The sequence below is a fragment of the Haliotis cracherodii genome, unplaced genomic scaffold, assembly GCF_022045235.1.
Source record: "Haliotis cracherodii isolate W230 unplaced genomic scaffold, xgHalCrac1.p SCAF_10, whole genome shotgun sequence".
In the NCBI taxonomy this organism is placed as follows: domain Eukaryota; kingdom Metazoa; phylum Mollusca; class Gastropoda; order Lepetellida; family Haliotidae; genus Haliotis; species Haliotis cracherodii.
Genome location: NW_027266265.1, coordinates 4,325,656 through 4,349,071, shown reverse-complemented (window position 1 = coordinate 4,349,071; position 23,416 = coordinate 4,325,656). Strand labels below are relative to the sequence as shown.

Here is a 23,416-nt window from a genome sequence, read left to right as displayed (position 1 = left end):
TCGGCGTCACACGTATCCAGCTTGACGGTATACATCTCCATCCCGTTGTCTCTCGGCGTCACACGTCTCCAGCCTGACGGTATACATCTCCATCCCGTTGTCTCTCGCCGTGACACGTATCCAGCCTGACGGTATACATCTCCATCCCGTTGTCTCTCGGCGTCACACGTATCCAGCCTGACGGTATACATCTCCATCCCGTTGTCTCTCGGCGTCACACGTATCCAGCCTGACGGTATACATCTCCATCCCGTTGTCTCTCGGCGTCACACGTCTCCAGCCTGACGGTATACATCTCCATCCCGTTGTCTCTCGGCGTCACACGTATCCAGCCTGACGGTATACATCTCCATCCCGTTGTCTCTCGGCGTCACACGTCTCCAGCCTGACGGTATACATCTCCATCCCGTTGTCTCTCGGCGTCACACATATCCAGCCTGACGGTATACATCTCCATCCCGTTGTCTCTCGGCGTCACACGTCTCCAGCTTGACGGTATACATCTCCATCCCGTTGTCTCTCGGCGTCACACGTATCCAGCCTGACGGTATACATCTCCATCCCGTTGTCTCTCGGCGTCACACGTATCCAGCCTGACGGTATACATCTCCATCCCGTTGTCTCTTGGCGTCACACGTATCCAGCTTGACGGTATACATCTCCATCCCGTTGTCTCTCGGCGTCACACGTATCCAGCCTGACGGTATACATTCTCCACACGCCACCCAACAGGCGTTCAACGTTCCCTCACCAGCGTCACACTTCTCTACCTCGGCGTCACACATCTCCTCACCAGCGTCACACGTCTTCTCACCAGCGACACACGTCTCTACCTCGGCGTCCCACGTCTCCTCACCAGCGTCACACGTCTTCTCACCAGCGACACACGTCTCTACCTCGGCGTCCCACGTTCCCTCACCAGCGACACACGTCTCTACCTCGGCGTCCCACGTTTCCTCACCAGCGACACACGTCTTCTCACCAGCGACACACGTCTCTACCTCGGCGTCACACATTTCCTCACCAGCGTCACACGTCTTCTCACCAGCGACACACGCCTCTACCTCGGCGTCACACATTTCCTCACCAGCGTCACACGTCTTCTCACCAGCGTCACACGTCTTCACACCAGCGACACACGTCTTCTCACCAGCGACAAACGTCTCTACCTCGGCGTCACACATTTCCTCACCAGCGTCACACGTCTTCTCACCAGCGTCACACGTCTTCTCACCGGCGTCACACGTCTCCTCACCAGCGTTACACGTCTCCTCACCAGCGTCACACGTCTCTACCTCGGCGTCCCACGTCTCCTCACCAGCGTCACACGCTCTACCCTGGCGTCACATGTCTCTACGCCCCTACCCTGGCGTCACAAGACTCCCATGAGCGTCACACGTCTCTACCCTGGCGTTACACGTCTCCCATCGGCGTCACACGTCTCTACCCCGGCGACACAAGTCTCCCATGAGCTTCATACGTCTCCCATCGGCGTCACGCGTCTCTATCCCGACGTCACAAGTCTCCCATCGGCGTCACACATCTCACCGGCGTCACGTCTCTACCCCGGCGTCATTCGTCTCTAACCCGGCGTCACACGTCTCTACCCTGGCGTTACACGTATGGAGTCAAGCGTCACTAGCGGACCACCTACTCTCCATACACTCCGAAGCCGCCGCATTTACTATTATTTACGAATTATATTGATGTATTAACTTTACAAACAGCCTACGCAGATTGCTGGAATAACAGTTGGAATGATGCTTGGATGACTAGCACCAAGCAAATAATTTCCCCAGCGCACCTGGCACTACCCACTGCACATTAGTCTGTTATCAGTCGGGGTGCGAGAAGCTTGTGATTTAGGTTGTATACGACATTTGGGTGTATCAAATCGTTACATGAGGCTGGTTTACTTCACGATCATTAAGGTAGCAGGGTGAGTCCGACAATCTCTCATTAACCCGCCTCATTCACAGGCATACACAAATAGGACTGTTTATTGCTGTTCTTGGTCCCTTGGTAAATGTGACCCTATACTTGTAGTACGTGTGTCCACTGGTTGCGTTAGGAAGAGTGAGTTTGTGTGTTCTTTTTTATGCCGCTTTTAGCATTATCCTAGCAATAACGTTGCGGGGGTGCACCAGAAATGTGCTTTACTCTAGTATCCTTTGTTCGGAATCGAACCCGATTCTCAACGTGACAAGCAAACACTTTGACCACTAGCTGCCCCCACAGCCCATTAAGAGATGATGTCGTCTGTTGGGGTTATCTCCCTTAAACGCAGGAACGAAACATTCGGAAAGAACATTATCAGAGCAAATGCGACATCGTTATTTTAATACCCCCCACCCCCACCCCCGCCACTCACACACACGCGCGCGCACACACACACACACGCCCAATCCCCTAAACAGCAACATGATGGTGTAACAGTGTCAAACTGTTTCAATAGCTAAAACAGCATCGGCGGGTTGCACACAAGAGAAAAAAACCCCTCGCACGTCCTAGAAACGAGAAATCGTCGTCACTCGTGATAAATATATCTAAATCTTCACGTATGACAGCAGCCTAATGACATATTAACCCTTTAAATGTAAAGTGTTAATCCAGTGACGTTGTTCCTCTTCAAATCAGGCGGCTGCGAAAGCTGAATGCCTTGTTTCAAACTTGCAAAGACAGCAAACTGGCCCGAGACTGTAGACTGCGTGAAGCGACAGACCACCACTCGCCGACAAAGGTTCAGGCACGTTTAGTTTCAATAGCAATGTGTTGAGGAAATTTCTATTACCTTAGATTGTTATCATGGATGTTTCTAAATTTGTATTTTACGGTGTTGAAGCAACAATGAATGGGTCTTCATGCCCATCGTTTTATCGCGATAATGGTTTGTGGTAATCGACGGTTGGCGTATTGACATAGATGAATTGTACCCGAATGAAATTCTTGCCGGGGACATTTATTACAAAAGGGCGATAGCATGAGACGACGTTATCTCATCTTTATGGCATATTGTCCAGATCCGCTCTGTAGTTTTGTCGAATACAAATAATACATCCGTCGTTTATATTGTCATATACAGAGACAGAGTTTAGATATTCATAGCTGCCACATTTACTGTACAGTAAAACTAAACTTTCCGCTGAATTTAACCAACGTTTATGATAATATTCAGGGAACCATGTTGTGATTTTTTTAAAGAAAAGAATACTAAGGTTGATCTTGTGTGTATTTTCTTTGAAATTCAGTCGGAACGAGAAGACGTTATTGTTATTGCTAACGCGAATGTTGAGTAAACAGCCAGGAAGAGCTAGTTTGGCCAGTGTTAATACAATGGGACGTGAGTCAGTATGACTCACTGACACTTTACAGTGGAGGGGTGGTCGATTTCATACCAGGTAGATCTGTAATTTGTATTACTATGAAACCTCGTCAGGTCGGACCCTGTGAAGTCTGGGTTCCAGCTTTATGAACGATTACTAGTAGGAGTGTCCAGAGTGAAACCTCGCTAGTCCGGACACTGTGAATCCTGGACCCCTCCTTACGAACAAATAAAAGGAGTGTCCAGAGTGGAACCTCGCTAGTCCGGACACTGTGAATCCTGGGACCCCTCCTTACGGACGATTAAGAGTGGGAATATCAGGTAAGACCTCGCTTTTTCGGACCCTGTGAAAACCGGATCTCCGTCTTAGGAACGATTAATAGCGGGGCATTAAAGGGGCATTCAGTCATCTTTTATTGATCTGTTAATACTTTCTCCTTTAAGGAACAGTTCTGATTAACGGGGCTCTACTTTTCCTAACCTCAGCTTCATACATGACATAATCAAATTGGACCATATACGGCGATACTTGTATGATGCAACTATGACCGATATCTAATTAATCCGTGTCTATCCGATACACAATTAAAAATACACGTTAGGCACTTGCAGGAATCAGGTATCTGGCCCCGTTCCACAAAGGGATCTTATCACTGCTACTGTTACAATGGCGTTGTGGGATTGAACAAGGTGTCCTTGATAATTTCTTTCTATACTATACAACAGAATTGAGTCCCGTGAGGATTACGGGTTGGTCTTCAGCAACCCATACTTCGGGTGGTCAGGCTCGCTGACTTGGTAGATTCATGTCATCGTCTCCCCATTGCGTAGATCGAGGCTCATGATGTCGATCCAGATTGTCATGATTGTCTGGTCCAGATTCGATATTATTACAGACCGTCATTTTATAGCTGGAAAATTGCTGAGTGCAAACAGAGTTTTATATTGCATTGGACATTGTGTCAGTCAGTCATTAAATATCTACCAGTGAGTGTTAATTACTTAATGAAGTATGAGTTGGATATGAACAACGTAAACGACGTTTTCACAACAGCCGACGTCAAGGAGACGCGCGATGCGTCTCATCAGATCACGTTCAGTCGATAGTGTGAGTGACCAATGCAGAAACGTAGCACGATCCACGGGAGTGCACAACAACGACGCCTTGCACACACGTGCGTCCGGCAGTCATAGCAGGACGACTGTCATGGGTAAAACATGGGAGTTGCGATCGTCTGAGCGCAAAGACCGTTGTGAAGAATTCCTGTGTGTTGCTTGCTCGTCCGAGCGTCTTGGACCAGCCATATAATAGTTTCCTGCCTCTGTTTCAAGTCATTAGTTTCTCAGGAAGGAAGATCTGTACGATTATTTACATCTGTTTTTTCAAGACATCTAGCTTGCCTGGCGATCAATTCGTTTGCTTGTTAAACATGAAGCGAATTAGTTTACCCAGTATTTTCTGAAACGAATTATTTAAAGAAACGTCCCAGTCCCACTCCTTGTAGTTGGTGACGGTTATAAGTCATACAATGAAAACTTTGTCATTATTTTCAGAGCATGACACATGCTATAAACATACATGTATACACCTGTGAAGCACTGGTATTGACCAGCGTCGGTTAAAGAATACAGTTATCTTTTCATTTCTTATTTGTTTTAGGGGGCACGAGTGGCCCAGTCGTCTAAGGCGCCGCGATTCGCTGTGCAGAGTTGCGTCCCTTGGGCGCGCCAGAAACCTATGATTGTGGGTTCGAATCCCTATTCGCTCCGATTATGTTTCTAGGTTTGTCAGCACCATACCCGTGCTCGTGGGTTTCACCGAAGTGGTAAACGTCTGTGGCCTGCATCACTTCGGGCTTTCCTCCCACATTAAGCTGACACGCCGTGATATAACTGTTAAAAGCGGCGTTAAACCCAACTCACTCACTCTTATTTGTTTAAAAAGTAAGTTATCCCAAATATTTGAAAAATTATGAACGTACAACCATGGCGAAGCCACCATTGAGGTGTATGAAAGCTGGATGTTCACACATGTTAACGATGATTCGCATTTCACCCAGCTGTCACATGTCAACTCTGATTTGTGTACCCGTGTCTAAAGACGCGGTATTCGGATCTGGTATCAGAGCAGCAAATACCACAATACGGTTAGTTACTCCTGAATGTATATTGCAACCACTCAGCTGTCTGTGGTCACAAATCAGAGACGTGACATGACATACATCCAACATCCTAGTGTCTAGGCCGACACCGATATTTACACCTGCACTGCACAACGTGAACATTGCCTGACGTACCGTCGGCCATCTGGGCTGTGTACAGCCTTGCACGTGACCTGACCAGGGGTTAGAGGTCACTCGGTACATGACGTTGATTTACTCGCAAACATTAGTTGTAAATTACGCTTACATGCCTAGAACGTGGCTACGGAAATATCTTCCACATAGGACCATCTTGGCTACTTTCCATTTCATTGCAGTGTTATTACATTGCATTGCATTTGATCTTCGTCAGCTGTCAGTATTAATTGAAATTTACAAGCTGTTTCGTCGGATGAGATATTGTAGGTTAATAGTCTTATACGATAAAATGTGTACTCTATGGTCGTTGCCCTACAAATCTTAGAATCTTTGTTCTCTTATCAATAGCTATTATATCATATGATAATGTTAAAAACTTAATTCATGTACACTTTATATAATTGTATTACGGGCATGTTTTTAAATGGAGACTCTCGTAAATCAAATCTCCCGTACAAACTATTGTTTCGTTTACACAACGCTCCTCGAAGTGCAAGAATATTATACACGTGAGTTCGAATCTCAGATTCGTCCTGGTCATGTTTGGATCGCCTCCGTGGTCTAGTGGTAGAGCGTCCGCCCGGAGAGCAGAAGGTTCGGGGTTGTTGTTACGCTGTCTGGCGCTTGGCATAAGGGGCTAAAACAAGGACTGGTCGGCTCGGAGTCAGTATACTGTGTCTGAGTGGGGTATTCATGTTAAACTGCGGCATGGTATCTCAGTGAGCTAGCACTATAAATCGGCATCAGTCCGAACTAGTACAAGCAGCCACACAAACACAAGCACACACACACACACACACACACACGTGCATGCACGTCGCTATATAAGTGCAATAATCTTGGACGCGACGTTCAACCCAATTTCATCTCACCTCACCTCACCTCACCTCACCTGGTCATGTTTCAAGGGCCATGTCCGCGGGTTTCGTATAGGATGTGACGCCTAACCTGTGTCACGATCATGTATCTGGTAAACCATATGACCGTAGTCATGTTCACGTAATGAGTGTTGTTTGTGTAATATGCATCCATGTCACGTCGACTTGCAATCACGAATGGATGTTCGAGCCGGAGACAGAGGAATACTTGGTCGCTGGTTCGAGCATCGAGCCAAGCGAACCATTGATAACTGACGGTACTTCAGCCTCTATACCTTTGCCAGTCGGTTTTTTGGTTGTCTATATTTAAAATATCAACTGCCACAGTGACCCCCAATCTCATTAAAATCAGATAGATCGAAGTTCTCGCTGGCGCTAAACAATGATCTGAGGAAAATCCCATTACGGGTAACTTCAGAACGACCTTTCCTCCGACAACAGGCTAAATCTAATTCCGGAATTCCAACGCACGTTTAAACATGTAAATAACTGGCTCACACGGTATAGGGACATAAATATGAGTATCACCAAATCGTGCTTCCAGCGTAAAGCAGCTTACAGACGTGATTACCCAGAACAGCCTATATGTATACTAGCTTACCTGTAAAAAGACAACATGCGTTTTTAAACTAGCAGGTGTCCGGGTAAAATGCTCCTTCTTTTTATATAGACCGCCTCCGTGGTCTGTGGTAGAGCGTCCGCCCGGAGAAGCGGAAGATCCGGGGTTCGATCTCCGGCCGCGTCATACCAAAAGACGTTAAAAGATGGTACTTGTTGTTACCCTGTCTGGCGCTCGGCATTAAGGGGCTAAAACAAGGACTGGTCGGCTCGGAGTCAGAAACTGTGTCTGAGTGGGGTATTCATGTTAAACTGCGGCATGGTATCTCAGTTGGCTTGCACTATACATCGGCATCAGTCCAGACTAGTACAAGCACACACACACACGTGCACGCACGCATGCACGCGCGCACGTCGCTATATAAGTGCAATAATCTTGGACGCGACTATTAACCCAATTTCACCCCACCTTATAGGGATGTTCTTCTCGCTATGTATAATATATACACACCAGTTAAAGGGAGCTTTTATAGTAAAAGAAATTCTGAAACAAATTCTACTTCTGTTTTCTACTCCTGAAAATTAAAGCTGGTTATTCTCTTACATTGACAATTTGTTTTAGACATCATGAAATTGAGTGCTCAGTCTTCACTACAAACACAATTCAAAAAAAATAAATCATTATCCCTACACGTCAATACATGGTGTGCACATGCAGAAATGTGACAAGATGGCGACTCCCTTCTTCTTGGATGTGTTGCACGGTGTATGGTTTTCTCCACCCCCCCATCTACCTGACGTTACCTGGGGGTCCCGTCCGTCAGTCTGACACAGGTACTTAGTGGGGGGTTTACCTGTCAACACACCATGTCCCCCATAGCAGCGCGAGGAGTCGACCCCTGAATTCATTACCACCTTGATGGTGCTCCGGTACACTCGCGGACGGGACACTGTTCATTGTTACAACGCGATATCCATATTAATTAACTATCCGGTTAAAACCCTTCTTAAAACAATGGACTTAGTTATTTCGCATGAGATGTGTATTTCAAATATCCTATGAAGTATTCATTAATTTTGTTTAATTCAATCTCATTAATACACCTGTATCGTGGAAACCGATATGTGTGTGGTGATACAATACTCTTATATTCTTGATATGACGTGACGTTGACATGTCGTGACAAGGCAAATCTGTATCGCTTTATTTAATATATACATTATATTCCAGGATCCTACAAGACCACATTGTTTACTTTGTCATGAATATGGTCTCTGTGTGGTATTCACCTTCTAGGTGGTCTGTGACTAGTCACATAATCCGGCTGGGGCAATGTCCGTCTGTGGTGAATGCGTTCATAATTACAGGCGGACGTGGCCGTATTTGGGGGAGGGGAGATGAGAGTAAAACCCGGCACCTTCCTTGTAATCCCTCACATCAGAGACCATGAAATAGACACTAGACTAGGATGTTCATGAAATTGATGCTCACGTGAACTGTTTTCTCTCATATTTAAGAGCCAAAAGACGTTATTAAATGGTACTTGACGTTACCCTGGCGCCCGGCGTTTAGGAGAGACAACAATGACTGGTCTACTTGGAGTGTATATTATTGTTGGGTATCCTTTTAAACTGCGGCATGGTATCTCAGTGGGCTAGCACAATGATGCTGGCACTGGTCTGTACTAGAACAGGGGTGGTCGGGTAGCCTAGTGGTTAGAGCGTTCGATCATCACGCCGAAGACCCGGGTTCGATTCCCGACATGGGTACAATGAGTGAAGCCCATTTCTGGTATCCCCCGCCGTGATATTGCTGGAATATTGCTAAAAGCGGCGTTAAACCATACTCACTCACTCACTCACTCGCTGTTCTAGAACAAGCAGACAGACAGACAGATAGACATACAAGCACACATATGCACACATGCAAACACGCATGCTCACACACGCACACAAACACACGCACGCACACACACGCATACACACACACACGCTTATGACATTCTTGATCTTGACAAGTCATTTTAAGATATTCATTTTAGTTTTAATAATTTACATTCATGTAGAATACATAAACACATCACATAACTGAAACATGTCATTTTATCCTTTAAAATGTCCACAAATGTCAAATAAAACCGTATAAAGGCGATCTACTTTAATTTATATACAGCGTAAAACAAGATCCACATTAATTTATCTACATTTTAAACAATTACAGCGTTGGCATTTTTTACAATCCGGGTAAAGTTTTTAACACTCACTTTAAACAGATTGTGTAACCAGGAAACAGAACTGGGCACAAGGTCTTGCAACTTATATATATATTGCTCCTAGGTAGAGACTGAGACAGGGGACGGTGTGCATGCAGTTCTATATGAAGTGTATAAAGTATAGTGGCTAAAATGAAACAAATAAATAAGAGTTATTCGGTGAAGAGTGAAGCAAATCTTGTCATCGTCACTTTGAGCTGCATAAGGGATTCAGTCCTGAAACACTTTGATAAATGTACTTGTTATCTCGGATCTTTCCGAATTGCAGTTACAAAAACTTGGGTCACCCTTCAAACGATCTCAGACACTACCTGTGTCGTACAAAACAATGAGAATTACAGTAGATCAGACCTTGTATTTGGACTCTAATTCTGTATTTCTGGTAATTTATTATACATTTTCATTGAAAACGGGTTGCACGAGGAGTCGTGACACACGTGTGTATATACCCGTGAAGATCCGGGTTAGAATAGGTCTTCAGCAAACCATGCTTGCCGTAAAAGGAATTATGCTTGTCGTAAGAGGCGACTAACGGGATCGGGTCGTCAGGCTCGCTGACTTGGATGATGCACGGCATCGTATTCCAACTGCGTGGATCGATGCTCATGATGTCAATTATTGGATTGTCTGGTCCAGACTCGATTATTAACAAACCGCCGTCATATAGCTGGACTATTGGTGAGTGCGGCGTTAAACAACAAACAAACAAACAAACAAACAAACAAACAAACAAACGAGTGTACACGTGTAACTGGTCCTGCCCCGTGACCTTGGGATACATTTTTTTTATAAATAGATAATAAAAAGGCAAGGATAGTCATCTCTCTTCAGAAAATTTTCTTTTTTTAGTTTCGAGGAATGTATTGTGAAATGCAAGATGTCATAGACAATATGTTAGTGTAACGTGAAACATGCACTGCTGGGTTGTCAGGACTGCAGGATATCTTATAGCAGTTCTAAGTACTACCAAGTCCCCGTGTACATTTCACAAGCATGTCTTTGACTCACGTGGAAGATAACAACCGGCACCTATTGCATCAACAAGTACATGCCACAACCGAAGTCATTGTGTCGCTACATACTTCTTCTTTGTTTCCGTGTAGTGTAAGCCACGAGCGTACATTTCCTGTCAGGGCGAGTTGACCATGGACACAGAGTGCTCGGCGACCGGTTCCCTACAGCTGTACTCGTGTACATATCAGATCGCTTGAAATTGACATGATGTATGGCATGACTTGTTGATGCGGATGACGGACGCACGTGTTCGGGAGATATATACACCAGGTTTGTTTGTTTGTTATTTAACGCCGCACTCAACAATATTCCAGCTATATGACGGCGGTCTGTACATAATCGAGTCTGGACCAGACAATCCAATTATTGACTTGAGCATCGTTATACACAATTGGGATCGATGACGTGCATCATCTAAGTCAGTGAGCCTGCCCACCCGATCCCGTTAGTCGCCTCTTACGACAAGCATAGTCACCATTTACGGCAAGCATGGTTTTGCTGAAGACCTATTGTAATCCAGATCTTAACGGGTCCACCAGACATGCATTCTGACGACGGTGGTAACTGTAATGTTAGCTTGGTGAGTGAGTGAGTATCATTTCTTTACGTATGTCATCAAACATGCAGCATGTTAAAGTTCAGTAACTATTTGGTTGTCGTTCATAAACGCATGCTTATCATGCAGTCGTAATTTTACAACGGACTCTGCTTTTAGCAGAGGTTTCTTAGGTTTATGATTAGGTTTGGACGGGTACTGCACATGAAACTATACATGATGACGTATACATAACTGAGTGAGTGAGTGAGTATGGTTTTACGCTGCTTTTAGCAATATTCCAGCAATATCACGGCGGGGGACACCAGAAATGGGCTTCACACATTATACCCATGTCGGGAATCGAACCCGGGTCTTCGGCGTGACGAGCGAAGGCTTTAACCAGTAAGGCTACCCGACCGCCCCTATACATAAATGAACACAATAGCATAATTTTCAAATGAATTCAATTTTGAATATAAGTGATTAAATTACCTACATGTACCACACATACGGAATTATATATATTAGGTTATTAAAGTGACATTTGCGTTGTTGTTTAAGTCACTCATTTTTAATTAAACACACAAAAAATGCAATTAATTCTTCCTATTCTCTAAATTTGTAAGCATTGCCGTTGTTAATCTACTGTAACTAATTTAGCACATGAGTATATGACAATGTGGATTTCAAGCATGGGGCGTCATCGGCTGGTTGGGGCATCACGAAATCAACCAAATTGGTTTCCACTTTTGGGATCCGCATAAGAGATTTCAGATTCTTATTAGAATAATATTTGAGTTGAAAGATAAATTTCGTGGTTTATGCTGACAGCCTGAAATGTATATATACGATATATATATCCTTTCAGAATTGTCCATAATTAAGGGTGCATATAACACACGAGTGCGTATTATACGCGACTAAATAAGTCTTTTTTACATTGATCAATCGGAAGGGGTGCTAATTGGGATTGTTCACTAGCCAATATATTAACAAATATCGCCGTGGGCACTTCTTAGAGCGGGGCGCTTATTACGTTGAATACGGTAATCGGGCTGAGTTCATGTAAACGTCGATGTATCAACCGAAAACATCATTAATACAGAAGTGGTATAATTAAGTCGATACTCACTCAAATACACAGCAAACTGAAACAAGAGCTTCCGGCTCGTCTGATATCACCAATCTGGCGGGAAACGGTGTATGATTCCTGTCGTGAATTCATTTATACTTTACAGCATAAATACGCTTTGCGTTGCGAATAAAAGCACAAACTTGATACAATGACCTACATTTATACATTCATCAAGCGAAATTTGAAAATAGGCCCGAGGCAAAGTTTGGTGTTACAAATGGTACGTGCCTCGTCGAAGTAAAATAAGCGTTACTAAATTCACTTTGTAATATTTCATATAATATTATTCACTTAACTGTCATGTTGTATAAGGAAAGTAGGCACTATTTGGATGATGTTAGAATTCAGGCCTGTCGTTAAAGTCTGTGATTACTACTCACGCGCTGTGCCCCAGCTCTCAGTGATCACGTGAGGGAAACTTTTTAACCATTTTGTATTTCACGCTGCCATTCAGTCTCGACATTAAAATGCTTATGCTCAAAATTAAAGTGTTTATTTTTAATAAAAGAACACATTACTCATTCTTTCAGTATTCTCTTTCCAGAAAATTATCATAATAAACGAACGGCATTTCGTATTTCTGTTTTTCTTAATATTTTCCGAAGACTGCTATGTCCATGTAGAATAATACGATCGTCCAGCGTTAACATTGTGGCCGGCATGACCTCGTGTACGTTCTACGTATATTATCGAAGTTCAATTAAACCAATATAGTTTACTTACATGTATGCCAGTGATAAAAGAAATGACAGTATATAGCAATGCCGATGCCGTTGTTGTTTCGTCTTTTGTACATTTATATACTAATGTATGAATATTTTTGTATATTAACTTCGAGTACAATAGGTCACACAATGATGTTGCTTTTTTAATAAACTGACGTCATTTCCGATTCGCTGTTTATGTCACAGAGACCATTCGTTAAGATTTCACACAAGTGTATCCATTGTTCCTCGAGTGAAATCTACGCCTGTCAGTTCAACGACATTGACTGACAGTGGAATGGTTTTCATTGCCAGCGCACGTGTTACAGAATGCAGTTCATATCCGCCGTTGTATTGACATGTCTGATTGATACGTGGCGGTGGGTACATTCTGTAAGTGAGTTCCATGGTGTCAATCCCATCTTTGTACTACTGGAGTTAAAATCAACCAAAGTTTGGTGTTGCAAATCAAACGAGAATGCACACTCTCGGAAATGAACACATTTTCCAGGAGAATTATGTTAATAAAATATTAAAAAAGTAGACCAGTGACCTCTCTTCAGTTACAGGAACCGTAGTAGTATTTGGCCTATTATACACTTGCATGGGCAAATGTTTCAAGGGCTGTATGACAGACAGCTGCGAATGTTAATGTCAGTAAAACGTAAGTATATCCCTACACCTCAACATGTCTATCACACGCAAACAGTAAACGGTATTTGTTTTATGTCGAACTACAAACATATGCTTATACAACGTATACATATCTCAATCATACATTACTGAAGACCAAATCGTGGTCCCTTTTCGACCACAAGATGTGCATAATAAGAAACACTTTGAGATATAACTGCCGGCAATAGAAAGTGAATGAGTGAGTGAGTGAGTTGGGTTTAATGCCGCTTTTAACAGTATTCCAGTTATATCACGGTGTGTCCAAGCCCGAAGTGATGCAGGTCTCAGACGTTTACCACTTCGGTGAAACCCACGAGCTCGGGTATGGTGCTGACAAACCTAGAAACATAATCGGGGCGAACCGGGATTCGAACCCACAATCCTAGGTTTCTGGTGTGCCCAAGGGACGCAACTCTGCACAGCGAATCGCGGCGCCATAGACGACTGGGTCACCCGTGCTCCCGGCAATAGAAAGTGGACACCCTTGTTTGATGGTGGGTGAATGAAACAAGCAAGAAATGGTTATTCGATGGTGATATATTTGATACGGGTATCATAACGGTGTTTTGGACTTTAAGTTTAAAATGTTATCATCTCCGTAACGTTTTGATAACGTTTGTAATGTTTGGGTCAGATCCAACTTTCAAGCGTAGACTTTCTTCTACCCGGTAGTTTAGATATTTGCCAAGTTTGTTATCACCTGTTCGTTCACCTGAGTTTAATTTCAAACGATATGCATTTCTTTGAAGAAGTCGTTCTATCAAGTCAGTTTAATATAAACAAATCAAATCAAAAAGATGCATGACACTTAACACGTTTTGTCGACCGCATGGATAGTTATCAATAAGCTATCCGAAATGGGTTTCAGGTGATGCCACATGTGAACATTGTGTAGCTGACATCACTCTCCTGTGACCTGGCTGTGTTCGTGTGTCATCGTACCCGCCGTGGAAGTATGCTCATACTGTTAACCATTGGTGATTTCCTACTCCGAGCGTGCTTCAGCACGCGGTATATCGGTGTCATAGAGCTGACTTGTCGCTGACGAATGGCGTAAGATTTGTTTGTTTGTTGTTTAACGCCGCACTCAGCAATATTCCAGCTATATGACAGCGCTCTGTAAATAATCGAGTCTGGACCACACAATCCAGTGCTTGATATCATGAGCATCGATCCACGCAATTGGAATTGGATGACATGCATCTACTTAGTCAGTGAGGCTGACCACCCGATCCCGTTAGTCGCCTCTTACAAACATAGTCGCCTCTACCCGGATCTTCACAAGGAACTGCTCAGTTATTTCAACACTCTCGTGTACCACAGCTACCCATGCAAACGGGTCTAACGCATCCAAGTACACTCAGTAAATAGTCGTCCCCTCTCCTGGGTGATTGTGGGTACACTGTGTCCCCACCAACCTGTTTCCCGTTTAGGGGTTGACAGCGCCATGAAGACACGGGACGTTGCTCATACTATTAATCACTGGCTTGTCCGGCCCATGCCCGATTAATCACAAGTCGCTTTTATGTAGCTGGAATATTGCGGCGTTAAACAACAAACAAACAAACACATTTTAGCAATTCGACATATTTAATATGCCGACTAATTAAGTTAGTGTTGAATTTTAAGTCATTTCGATCGTCACGTCCTTTAACATAAACATAAGTTACTATTGTCAACTTGATATAATGCGAAAAACGGAAAACGTAATACAATGTACTATTCTGTTTGAAGACTGTGTCTTATTTGTGGTGACTGGCAGGGTTTACATTATGACTGACTCTCGCACGTGACAGTGATTTGTACATGACATTCTCACGTTGAAATAATGACATTGATATTTTAATGACATTTATATCGATCTACAATGACTTCGCAAGACTGGCAGCGATAAAAATACACCCTATATAAGAAAACGCAGGAACTATCTAAACGACACTTGGTGTAAGATGCTTGGTGGAATCACATACCGAACTCGACTTCACTCCACTACAACTGTTTACACACACACACACGCACGCACGCACGCACGCACGCACACACACGCACACACGGACACACACATACATACATACATACATATTTTTGGTAAATATACTGAACCGCAAAAGAAACGTCACTATGGATAGATATATAAGAAATCCTATTTGTCCAAACACTGTAAACATACATCGAGACATATTAAATAGATGAAACTTGGCAAAACTGATCATTAAGGTTGAAATTAAAGTGGCACATGTTCTTAAAGTGAAACACAAGTCTTGTCTATGAGAAAATGGCATCATAAGTCAGTATCTCGTGTGTCCGCCATATGCATCGATGACTGCCGTTCAACGTCGATGCATGGAATTGATGAGGCGGTTGATCAAGGTCTTAGGCACTTTAGCCCACTTGAGTCAGGAACGCCTGACGCAGTTCAGCTGCAGTTGTCGGCCATGGTCGGACGTTATTCAGCCGTCTTTGAATCTGGTCCCACATGTGCTCAATGGGATTTAAATCGGGACTGAGGGCACGCCACTGATGCCATTCTGCTGGAGGAAGGCTCTTGTTGCTCTCGCAGTGTGGGCACAGGCGCTATCATGCTGAAACTCGTGTTTGCGGCGACGCGCCAAATGAGGTATGGCGTGTGGTCTCAAGACTTGATCAATGTACTGAGCTGCTGCTGGGACACCATTGCCTCTCCCTGGACCGATGTTCTGGAAGACCACAGGGTCGACCCTCTGTGCAAGTACCAATTCCACCCCACACCATGATGCTCGGACCACCCCACGAGTCTCTCTCAACAACACAAGCATCCGAATAACGTTCCCCATGACGTTACCAGACTCTCTCTCTCTCAGCCGTCTGCTGTTGAGATAAAGTAACGGTTCTGGTCTGAGAAGAGGACTCTTCTCACTACTGGTGGCGCCAATGCTGGTGCTGTGTTGCCCACTGAAGACGGTCCCGGCGATGACGTGGTGTCAGAATTGGTCCTCGGTGTTGCCTGTGGCAGTGAAGGGGTCTGCTCGTCAATCGTCGACGCACGGTGTCCGCACTAATGTGCCGCTGGTGTGTCCCCATGGTCTGTCGAGCAGTTTCCGCAGCAGTAACAAAGTGATATTGAAGATGCTGTCGCACAATCAGACCATCCTGACGTCGGATGGTGACCCTTGGTCTTCTACTAGGTGGTTGGTCATCTGTAGTGTTGGTAGTCTAGTACCGTTGCTGGAGCCTGTATATATTGTCCTTACGTGGACTTGAAATGCATTGGCTACTTGCCGGGCGGTTTGTCCATCTTGCAATCGTCCAAGGGCTTGGTGTCGCTGATTTCTTGTCAATCTTGGTATGTGGTAGCAATAACGAATAAATTATCCGATCTGGGTGGATTTTATAAGGCAAGAAATAGGGGAAAGCATGTGCATTTCAATTTTCACGGAACTCACGTGCATCGGGTTACCATGGCCGTTGCCGTGATGCGATGGTTTTATTGACATCTGCTTTGTTTTTTGTCATCAAATTTCATTTTTCTGGACAAAGTAATGTTAAATTTTAGAAACTTTGAAAAATATTACCCAGATATTTAAATGACAACATTTCAATCAATGTTACTTAGGGTGGCGTTTCTTTTGCGGTTCAGTATATAATGGCAGATTTTGGTGGTAACAGTACATAATGTATCATCAGACAACGCTCCACATTGCAAACAGGACGGGATATCACGTCCCCTCATCAGACAACGCTCCACATTGCAAACAGGACGGGATATCACGTCCCCTCATCAGACAACGCTCCACATTGCAAACAGGACGGGATATCACGTCCCCTCATCAGACAACGCTCCACATTGCAAACAGGACGGGATATCACGTCCCCTCATCAGACAACGCTCCACATTGCAAACAGGACGGGATATCACGTCCCCTCATCAGACAACGCTCCACATTGCAAACAGGACGGGATATCACGTCCCCTCATCAGACAACGCTCCACATTGCAAACAGGACGGGATATCACGTCCCCTCATCAGACAACGCTCCACATTGCAAACAGGACGGGATATCACGTCCCCTCATCAGACAACGCTCCACATTGCAAACAGGACGGGATATCACGTCCCCTCATCAGACAACGCTCCACATTGCAAACAGGACGGGATATCACGTCCCCTCATCAGACAACGCTCCACATTGCAAACAGGACGGGATATCACGTCCCCTCATCAGACAACGCTCCACATTGCAAACAGGACGGGATATCACGTCCCCTCATCAGACAACGCTCCACATTGCAAACAGGACGGGATATCACGTCCCCTCATCAGACAACGCTCCACATTGCAAACAGGACGGGATATCACGTCCCCTCATCAGACAACGCTCCACATTGCAAACAGGACGGGATATCACGTCCCCTCATCAGACAACGCTCCACATTGCAAACAGGACGGGATATCACGTCCCCTCATCAGACAACGCTCCACATTGCAAACAGGACGGGATATCACGTCCCCTCATCAGACAACGCTCCACATTGCAAACAGGACGGGATATCACGTCCCCTAGGCGTGCCGGACACCTATGTTCCAGGTGTCGAATCCCGTTCAGTTTGAATATGTTTCTAGGTTTGTCATCACCAAACCTGTGTCCGTTAGTTACACCGAAGTGGAACACGTCTAACGTCTACAACATGACTGGTTAACTGCAATAACATGAAAGAATCGGGTGGACCCTGACTTCTTTTGACTAGTATATGATCATTACTGCTGATACAGAAACGCGGTACCTTCGCTGACTCCTGGTGGGAGGAGATAGTTGTTTCAGTATTCGCTCGTCACACCGAACACCGGTTCGAGCTCCCGCACGACTACAATGTGCGAAGCCCATTTTTGTTTCCGTCAGCAGTGATATATTGGAATACAAACGGAAAAAAACATCACTCGCACACTGTCTACACATACTGTTTATGGTGACTGTGAATAACCTGTTTCTTTCAGATAAAGGTGGTGCTGTATTCCCGTACCACTGGACCCCCATACCCATTCCCCCACTTTACAACTGCCTACGTCTACGCCGACTGCAACATCAACATCTACGAGGGGTGACCCCAGCATCGAGACGCATAGTTGCATCCCTTCGGCATGAAAGAAACTATGGTCCTAGGTTCGATTCCTAGTCTGACCCTGATTATGTTTCTAGGTTTGTCTGCACCATATCGGTGATCATGGGTGGTAAAAGTGGAAAACGTCTAAGACCTGCATCACTTCCGGCTTTCCTCCCACATCACGCTGACACACCGTGATATAACTGAAATACTGTACAAAGCTCACTGAAACCAAACACAATCACTCACTTGTTGTCGATATGATTTAGCGGCTTGTACTCCGTCCCGACTCACGCAAACAAAGTGTATATTATTAAGTAAGGATAAGATATATGGATGAACAACTCTATTATAATCAGGAGTGACGTGATTTATTGTAATAAAGAAGTTGTTCATCCATATATCACATCCTTACCTAGCGCTCCATGTGTATGACCCTCGAAGAAGTGTATATTATTATTAATACACTGTGTTTGCAACGAATAAACTTCAAGATTATTTTAAAAAATCGTTACGTCACAACTCACTTCTGCGGAAAGGAGTGCTTTTGAAGCTGCAGATTTATGACAGGATGGGGCCAATTAGTCATTTTCCTCTGCGCAAATATTTGAAATATCAAAATGGCAAGATGTAAAGCGTTACAGCATAAACCTTCGACATGATAAAGGAATAATTAGATCCTGTTTTCGCAACAGAAAGCAAGTGAGTTAATCCATACTTAAATAGCTCTATTCATCGTCCTGTGAGAAGCCTCTTCCTCGACCTGAGTTCACACTTGGTACAGAAAGGCGATGCAGTACTGCTAGAAATGCCGGCACTTTTTATGGCAGGGAATATGTTCCATACACAATACATGATGTCCATGCTGAACCCGAACGTGCATATTATCTGTTCACAATCACCAAGTGATATTCATTTATTCATGCAATTGAATGCCAATGTGGTTAAATTACGTGCAGGAAGAATGTATATGAGCCGATAATGCAAAAAAAACAAAAGTTCAAAATATGAGGCAACATACATATGTTAAATATCACCAAGATGGCAATACACACATTCTTCATCCAGTTATTCCCCTTCCACGAGTCTGCCTCCCTATACTTTGCACCTAATGAACCTGCACCAGACGACATCTCCGAGCAGACGATCAATCGATCCGCATTTATCAGTGTTTATTTCCCGCGCTTTCGCTTGACGTTGCCCATTACGCTCATTTAAGATGCACGCATTGACCCTCCTCAAAGACTTGAAGACAATAGCAGGCGACATGATAATACCGTACCTTCCCCTTCTCCTAGCCTTCCTTCCCTTTGAAGGCGCCAGGGGCGGTATCAGCCATGCTTGTTTGCATCTGAAATGGAAAGGTTTTCTAGAGTTACATATCGATATACAAGGTCGCATCGAAGCGTTGACGGGAACCCCTCATTTCGATTGTCTTCTAAGCTTTGAAGGCGATGTCACAAAGATTGTTTGAAGTTGTTTTGTGCGATTTTGAAATGACGAAAGTAGTTGACAAAAGACATATCAGGATCCTTTAACAGATCAAACATATTATCGTGAATTGCACTCGATGGCTTTGCACGGATCGATTAGTATAAGATGACTCTTTTTAAGTTTGGATGGTTAATTCTGTCAATGTAGTGATGACAATGCGGAGAATGTACTGACGGTAACCTTTGGCATGTAGCGTTCAACACATGGGATTGTTACACGTCAACTGAAATTAAATTAAGCGTATTGCACGGCGGAGACGTTGATGTTAGCTACGGCAGTAACACTGACTTCAGGAGCAAGTGAAGCACAAATATGTAATAAAATGTCATTACTTTTGGTTTAATGATAAACGATAAATAGGAATGAATTATGTACCAAATGAAGGATGGTGATGACTTTTTAGGCAGAAGATGTGAAGTCAACCGCACTTCAAGGTCAGGAGTATTTAGAGGGCTCGCTACCTTCAGCCTCCGAGTGTGGGGGTCTACCATCCTTCAGCTTTGAGGTTGCAGATAAACCTCTGGTTACTGATTACGAAAAAACACTTTCTTTTGGTGTGTGTTTTTTAATCATCGAGAACATAGAATTCCAAATTTCTGAAGTATAACATGTCGCAACGAATTGTTGCTCTCGATTGTGGAGGCATTGACAATTCTCCATCTTCTTCTGAATGTTACTTAATGGCGGCATTGTGTCTTTTGGAGACAGAATATTTAGATTTTTTCTGTGGAAGTGTCATTGTCGGAGTATATTGATATTTTAGCTTTTCCCTCATTGACAACATGATACGAATGTTCGTTTGGCTCAGTGAGTTGTTTACCAGCCCAATAGGCAATCGGGTATTTAAATATTGTCATCAGTTTCGGGTCGTAGGATCACAGATGCGGAGTATAGGTGCTCAGAAAAAAACAAAATTATTTTTTAGGTCTTAAATATAGGAAAAGCCCATGAGTAGTTTATTGGTTAAAGTATTCGCTCGCCAAGTCGCGGACCCTGTTTCGAATCCCTTGTGTGACTATTATTGTTTACATTTTAACAAACGACACATAAAACCACGCCGACTCACTCACTACTGATAGAAAAGTACGACGTCAAAGTATTGTGGTACATTACAGTTAGATACATCCATCAAACGTCAATAAAACTAATGTATTTCCAAACTGCAGTCTTAATAGTTGTAAATGTACATGGCCAGCTGATTGTGACAGGTGTTCATTTCAATCATATGTATACCACGAATCAATAACATCATATTGGGGCTAATTTATAGGGATTATAACTCGTTGACTCATATTTGATACTATTAACGGCCTATTCCTTTGTGTGCTCGACTCGTTTGCTATGTCGATATCAATTTACACACTAATGAATCACGTATGAAATGTACATCAGTATTATGTTGACAAGAAACATTAGACTTCAATATGAAATCATTTATTAATCATCAGTTGCTATTACGAGGATGCTTATCAATGTTATTGATAATAAAATTAATTGCTGTACCAGATGACATCTGAACATTCCATCAGTGCTTACCAATGTCGTGTTCATCTGTCCTTGCATCAGTCGGGGCTGGAGACGTTAAGCGTGTGGCTCTAACTCTGAATGTCTATGTATGTTAGAACAGGTGTTCCTACACATTGTGCTTTTAATAGGGTATATACACATGCATGTATGAGAACGAAATGGCAGGGTGTGAGGTTTATACTACCATGCATGATAACCTGTTTGTATTCCGCGTTAGAATTGGTCCCCAGAAACCTATGCTGGTCGTGAGGGGCTACTAAATAGATCGATTCCGGGGTAGAATAGGTCTTCAGCAACCCATGTGTGCCGTAAAAGGCGACTGTGCTTGTCGTAAAAGGCGACTAACGGGATCGGGTGGTCAGGCTCGCTGACTTGGTTGATGCATGTCATCGATCCCAATTGCGTGGATCGATGCTCATGATATTAATCACTGGATTGTCTGGTCCAGACTCGATTATTTACAGACCACCGTCATATAGCTGGAATATTGCTGAGAGCGGCGTTAAACAACCAACCAACCAACCAACCAACTTAATAGATCGGGTGGGTCAGGTTTAGTGACGAGATTTTTGTCCAGCAATATTCCTGCGACTCCAACCTTTGGTGTCTACATTTCACAACTTTTGAGGTATAATCGAACAAGCTATTTTTACAAAGATTTCAAAGAGCGTCATGCAATTCTTGCTCAGAAGTTGTACGATCAAGGTAACAACATTCAAGGCCTCAGTACGGCTTTCAAAACGTTTTAAGGTAGACATGTGGAGGACATTTCCAAGTTTGACGCATATCTGACAAAAATGATTTTGACTTGTACCATACATTACCGTGTTTTTTTTCAGGTGGACAATTGACTTGCCTTTGCATGTGTTTGTGACGGATGCCACCGGTGGGGCAAGATACAAACGGGAACGGTCTCAATAGTCCAGTAATACTAGTATCTTAAACTCAATGATGGAGTGACTCCATCCTTTTATTACCGTCCTCGCCATGCTTGTGGTTTTGACACAAGGTCCATCCATGGTACGACCCAGAATATGTAAAGGGCGCCATGGAAAATGACAAATACAAAATTCAGCCAGGGACCCATCCAGACAAACAAACCTGATCTTGTTTTTGGAAAAGGCCAATGAAATCATTTATATCATTGAATTTTCAGTCCCTTTTGACACTCATATGATTGACAAGATTCAGACAAAAACATGGCAAATATGCGGAACTTTCTATCGGAATGTCATGCTTGCATCCCAAGTACCAAATTGTCCGTCTTCCCATTGGTCTCGGTGCCTTGGGTTTGGTACCTCCCAATCTGACCCCTGAAGAGCCGGGGTAGAATCGGTCTTCAGCAACCCATGCTTGCCGTAAAAGGCGACTATGCTTGTCGTAAAAGATGACTAACGGGATCGGGTGGTCAGGCTCGCTGACTTGGTTGATGCATGTCATCGATCCCAATTGCGTGGATCGATGCTCATGATATCAATCAATGGATTGTCTGGTCCAGACTCGATTATTTACAGATCGCTGTCATATAGCTGTAAAATTTCAGGGTGCGGCGTTAAACAACAAATAAACAAATAAACAAACAAACAAACAAACCTCCCACTCTGTGGACTGACATTGAGAGAGTACCCGGGTTTGCCACCAGGAATACATCATCATCGTCATCAATGTTATAGATTTCAACATGTTAACCATTATCCGTTTCACTGCATTTTCGTTTTGAATTTTTCGGATTTTAAGTATATTTAAGAATAATATTTGAACGTAGAAACAATATATACCACAAACCAATTCTGTGTGCCCATTGCATGAGATGTCGTAGACACTGGATGACCTGCAGATAACCTCCAGTGACCGCCCAGAGCAAAAAGACGGACATAGGCAAAGGTATGTAGATATCCGTGGTCTATTGACATTTGACA

General features: G+C 43.8%; 1 protein-coding gene across 1 annotated transcript; it reads right to left on the bottom strand.

Moving 5' to 3' along the window:
* Positions 1-578: 578 nt before the first annotated feature.
* Positions 579-7,967, bottom strand: LOC139445695 (very low-density lipoprotein receptor-like). Its single transcript, XM_071226897.1, has 2 exons — positions 7,863-7,967; positions 579-1,337 (listed from the first exon to the last, which is right to left on the bottom strand). The coding sequence occupies exons 1-2, from the start codon at positions 7,965-7,967 to the stop codon at positions 579-581; spliced, it is 864 nt and encodes a 287-aa protein (XP_071082998.1).
* Positions 7,968-23,416: the final 15,449 nt, after the last annotated feature.

Excerpts from the sequence above, each read along its gene's own strand:
- LOC139445695 (XM_071226897.1), bottom strand. The coding sequence starts at position 7,967 with ATGAATTCAGGGGTCGACTCCTCGCGCTGCTATGGGGGACATGGTGTG. Across the intron at positions 1,338-7,862 it reads CTGACGGACGGGACCCCCAG|GGTAGAGCGTGTGACGCTGG; the intron begins GTAACGTCAGGT and ends ATGTGACGCCAG.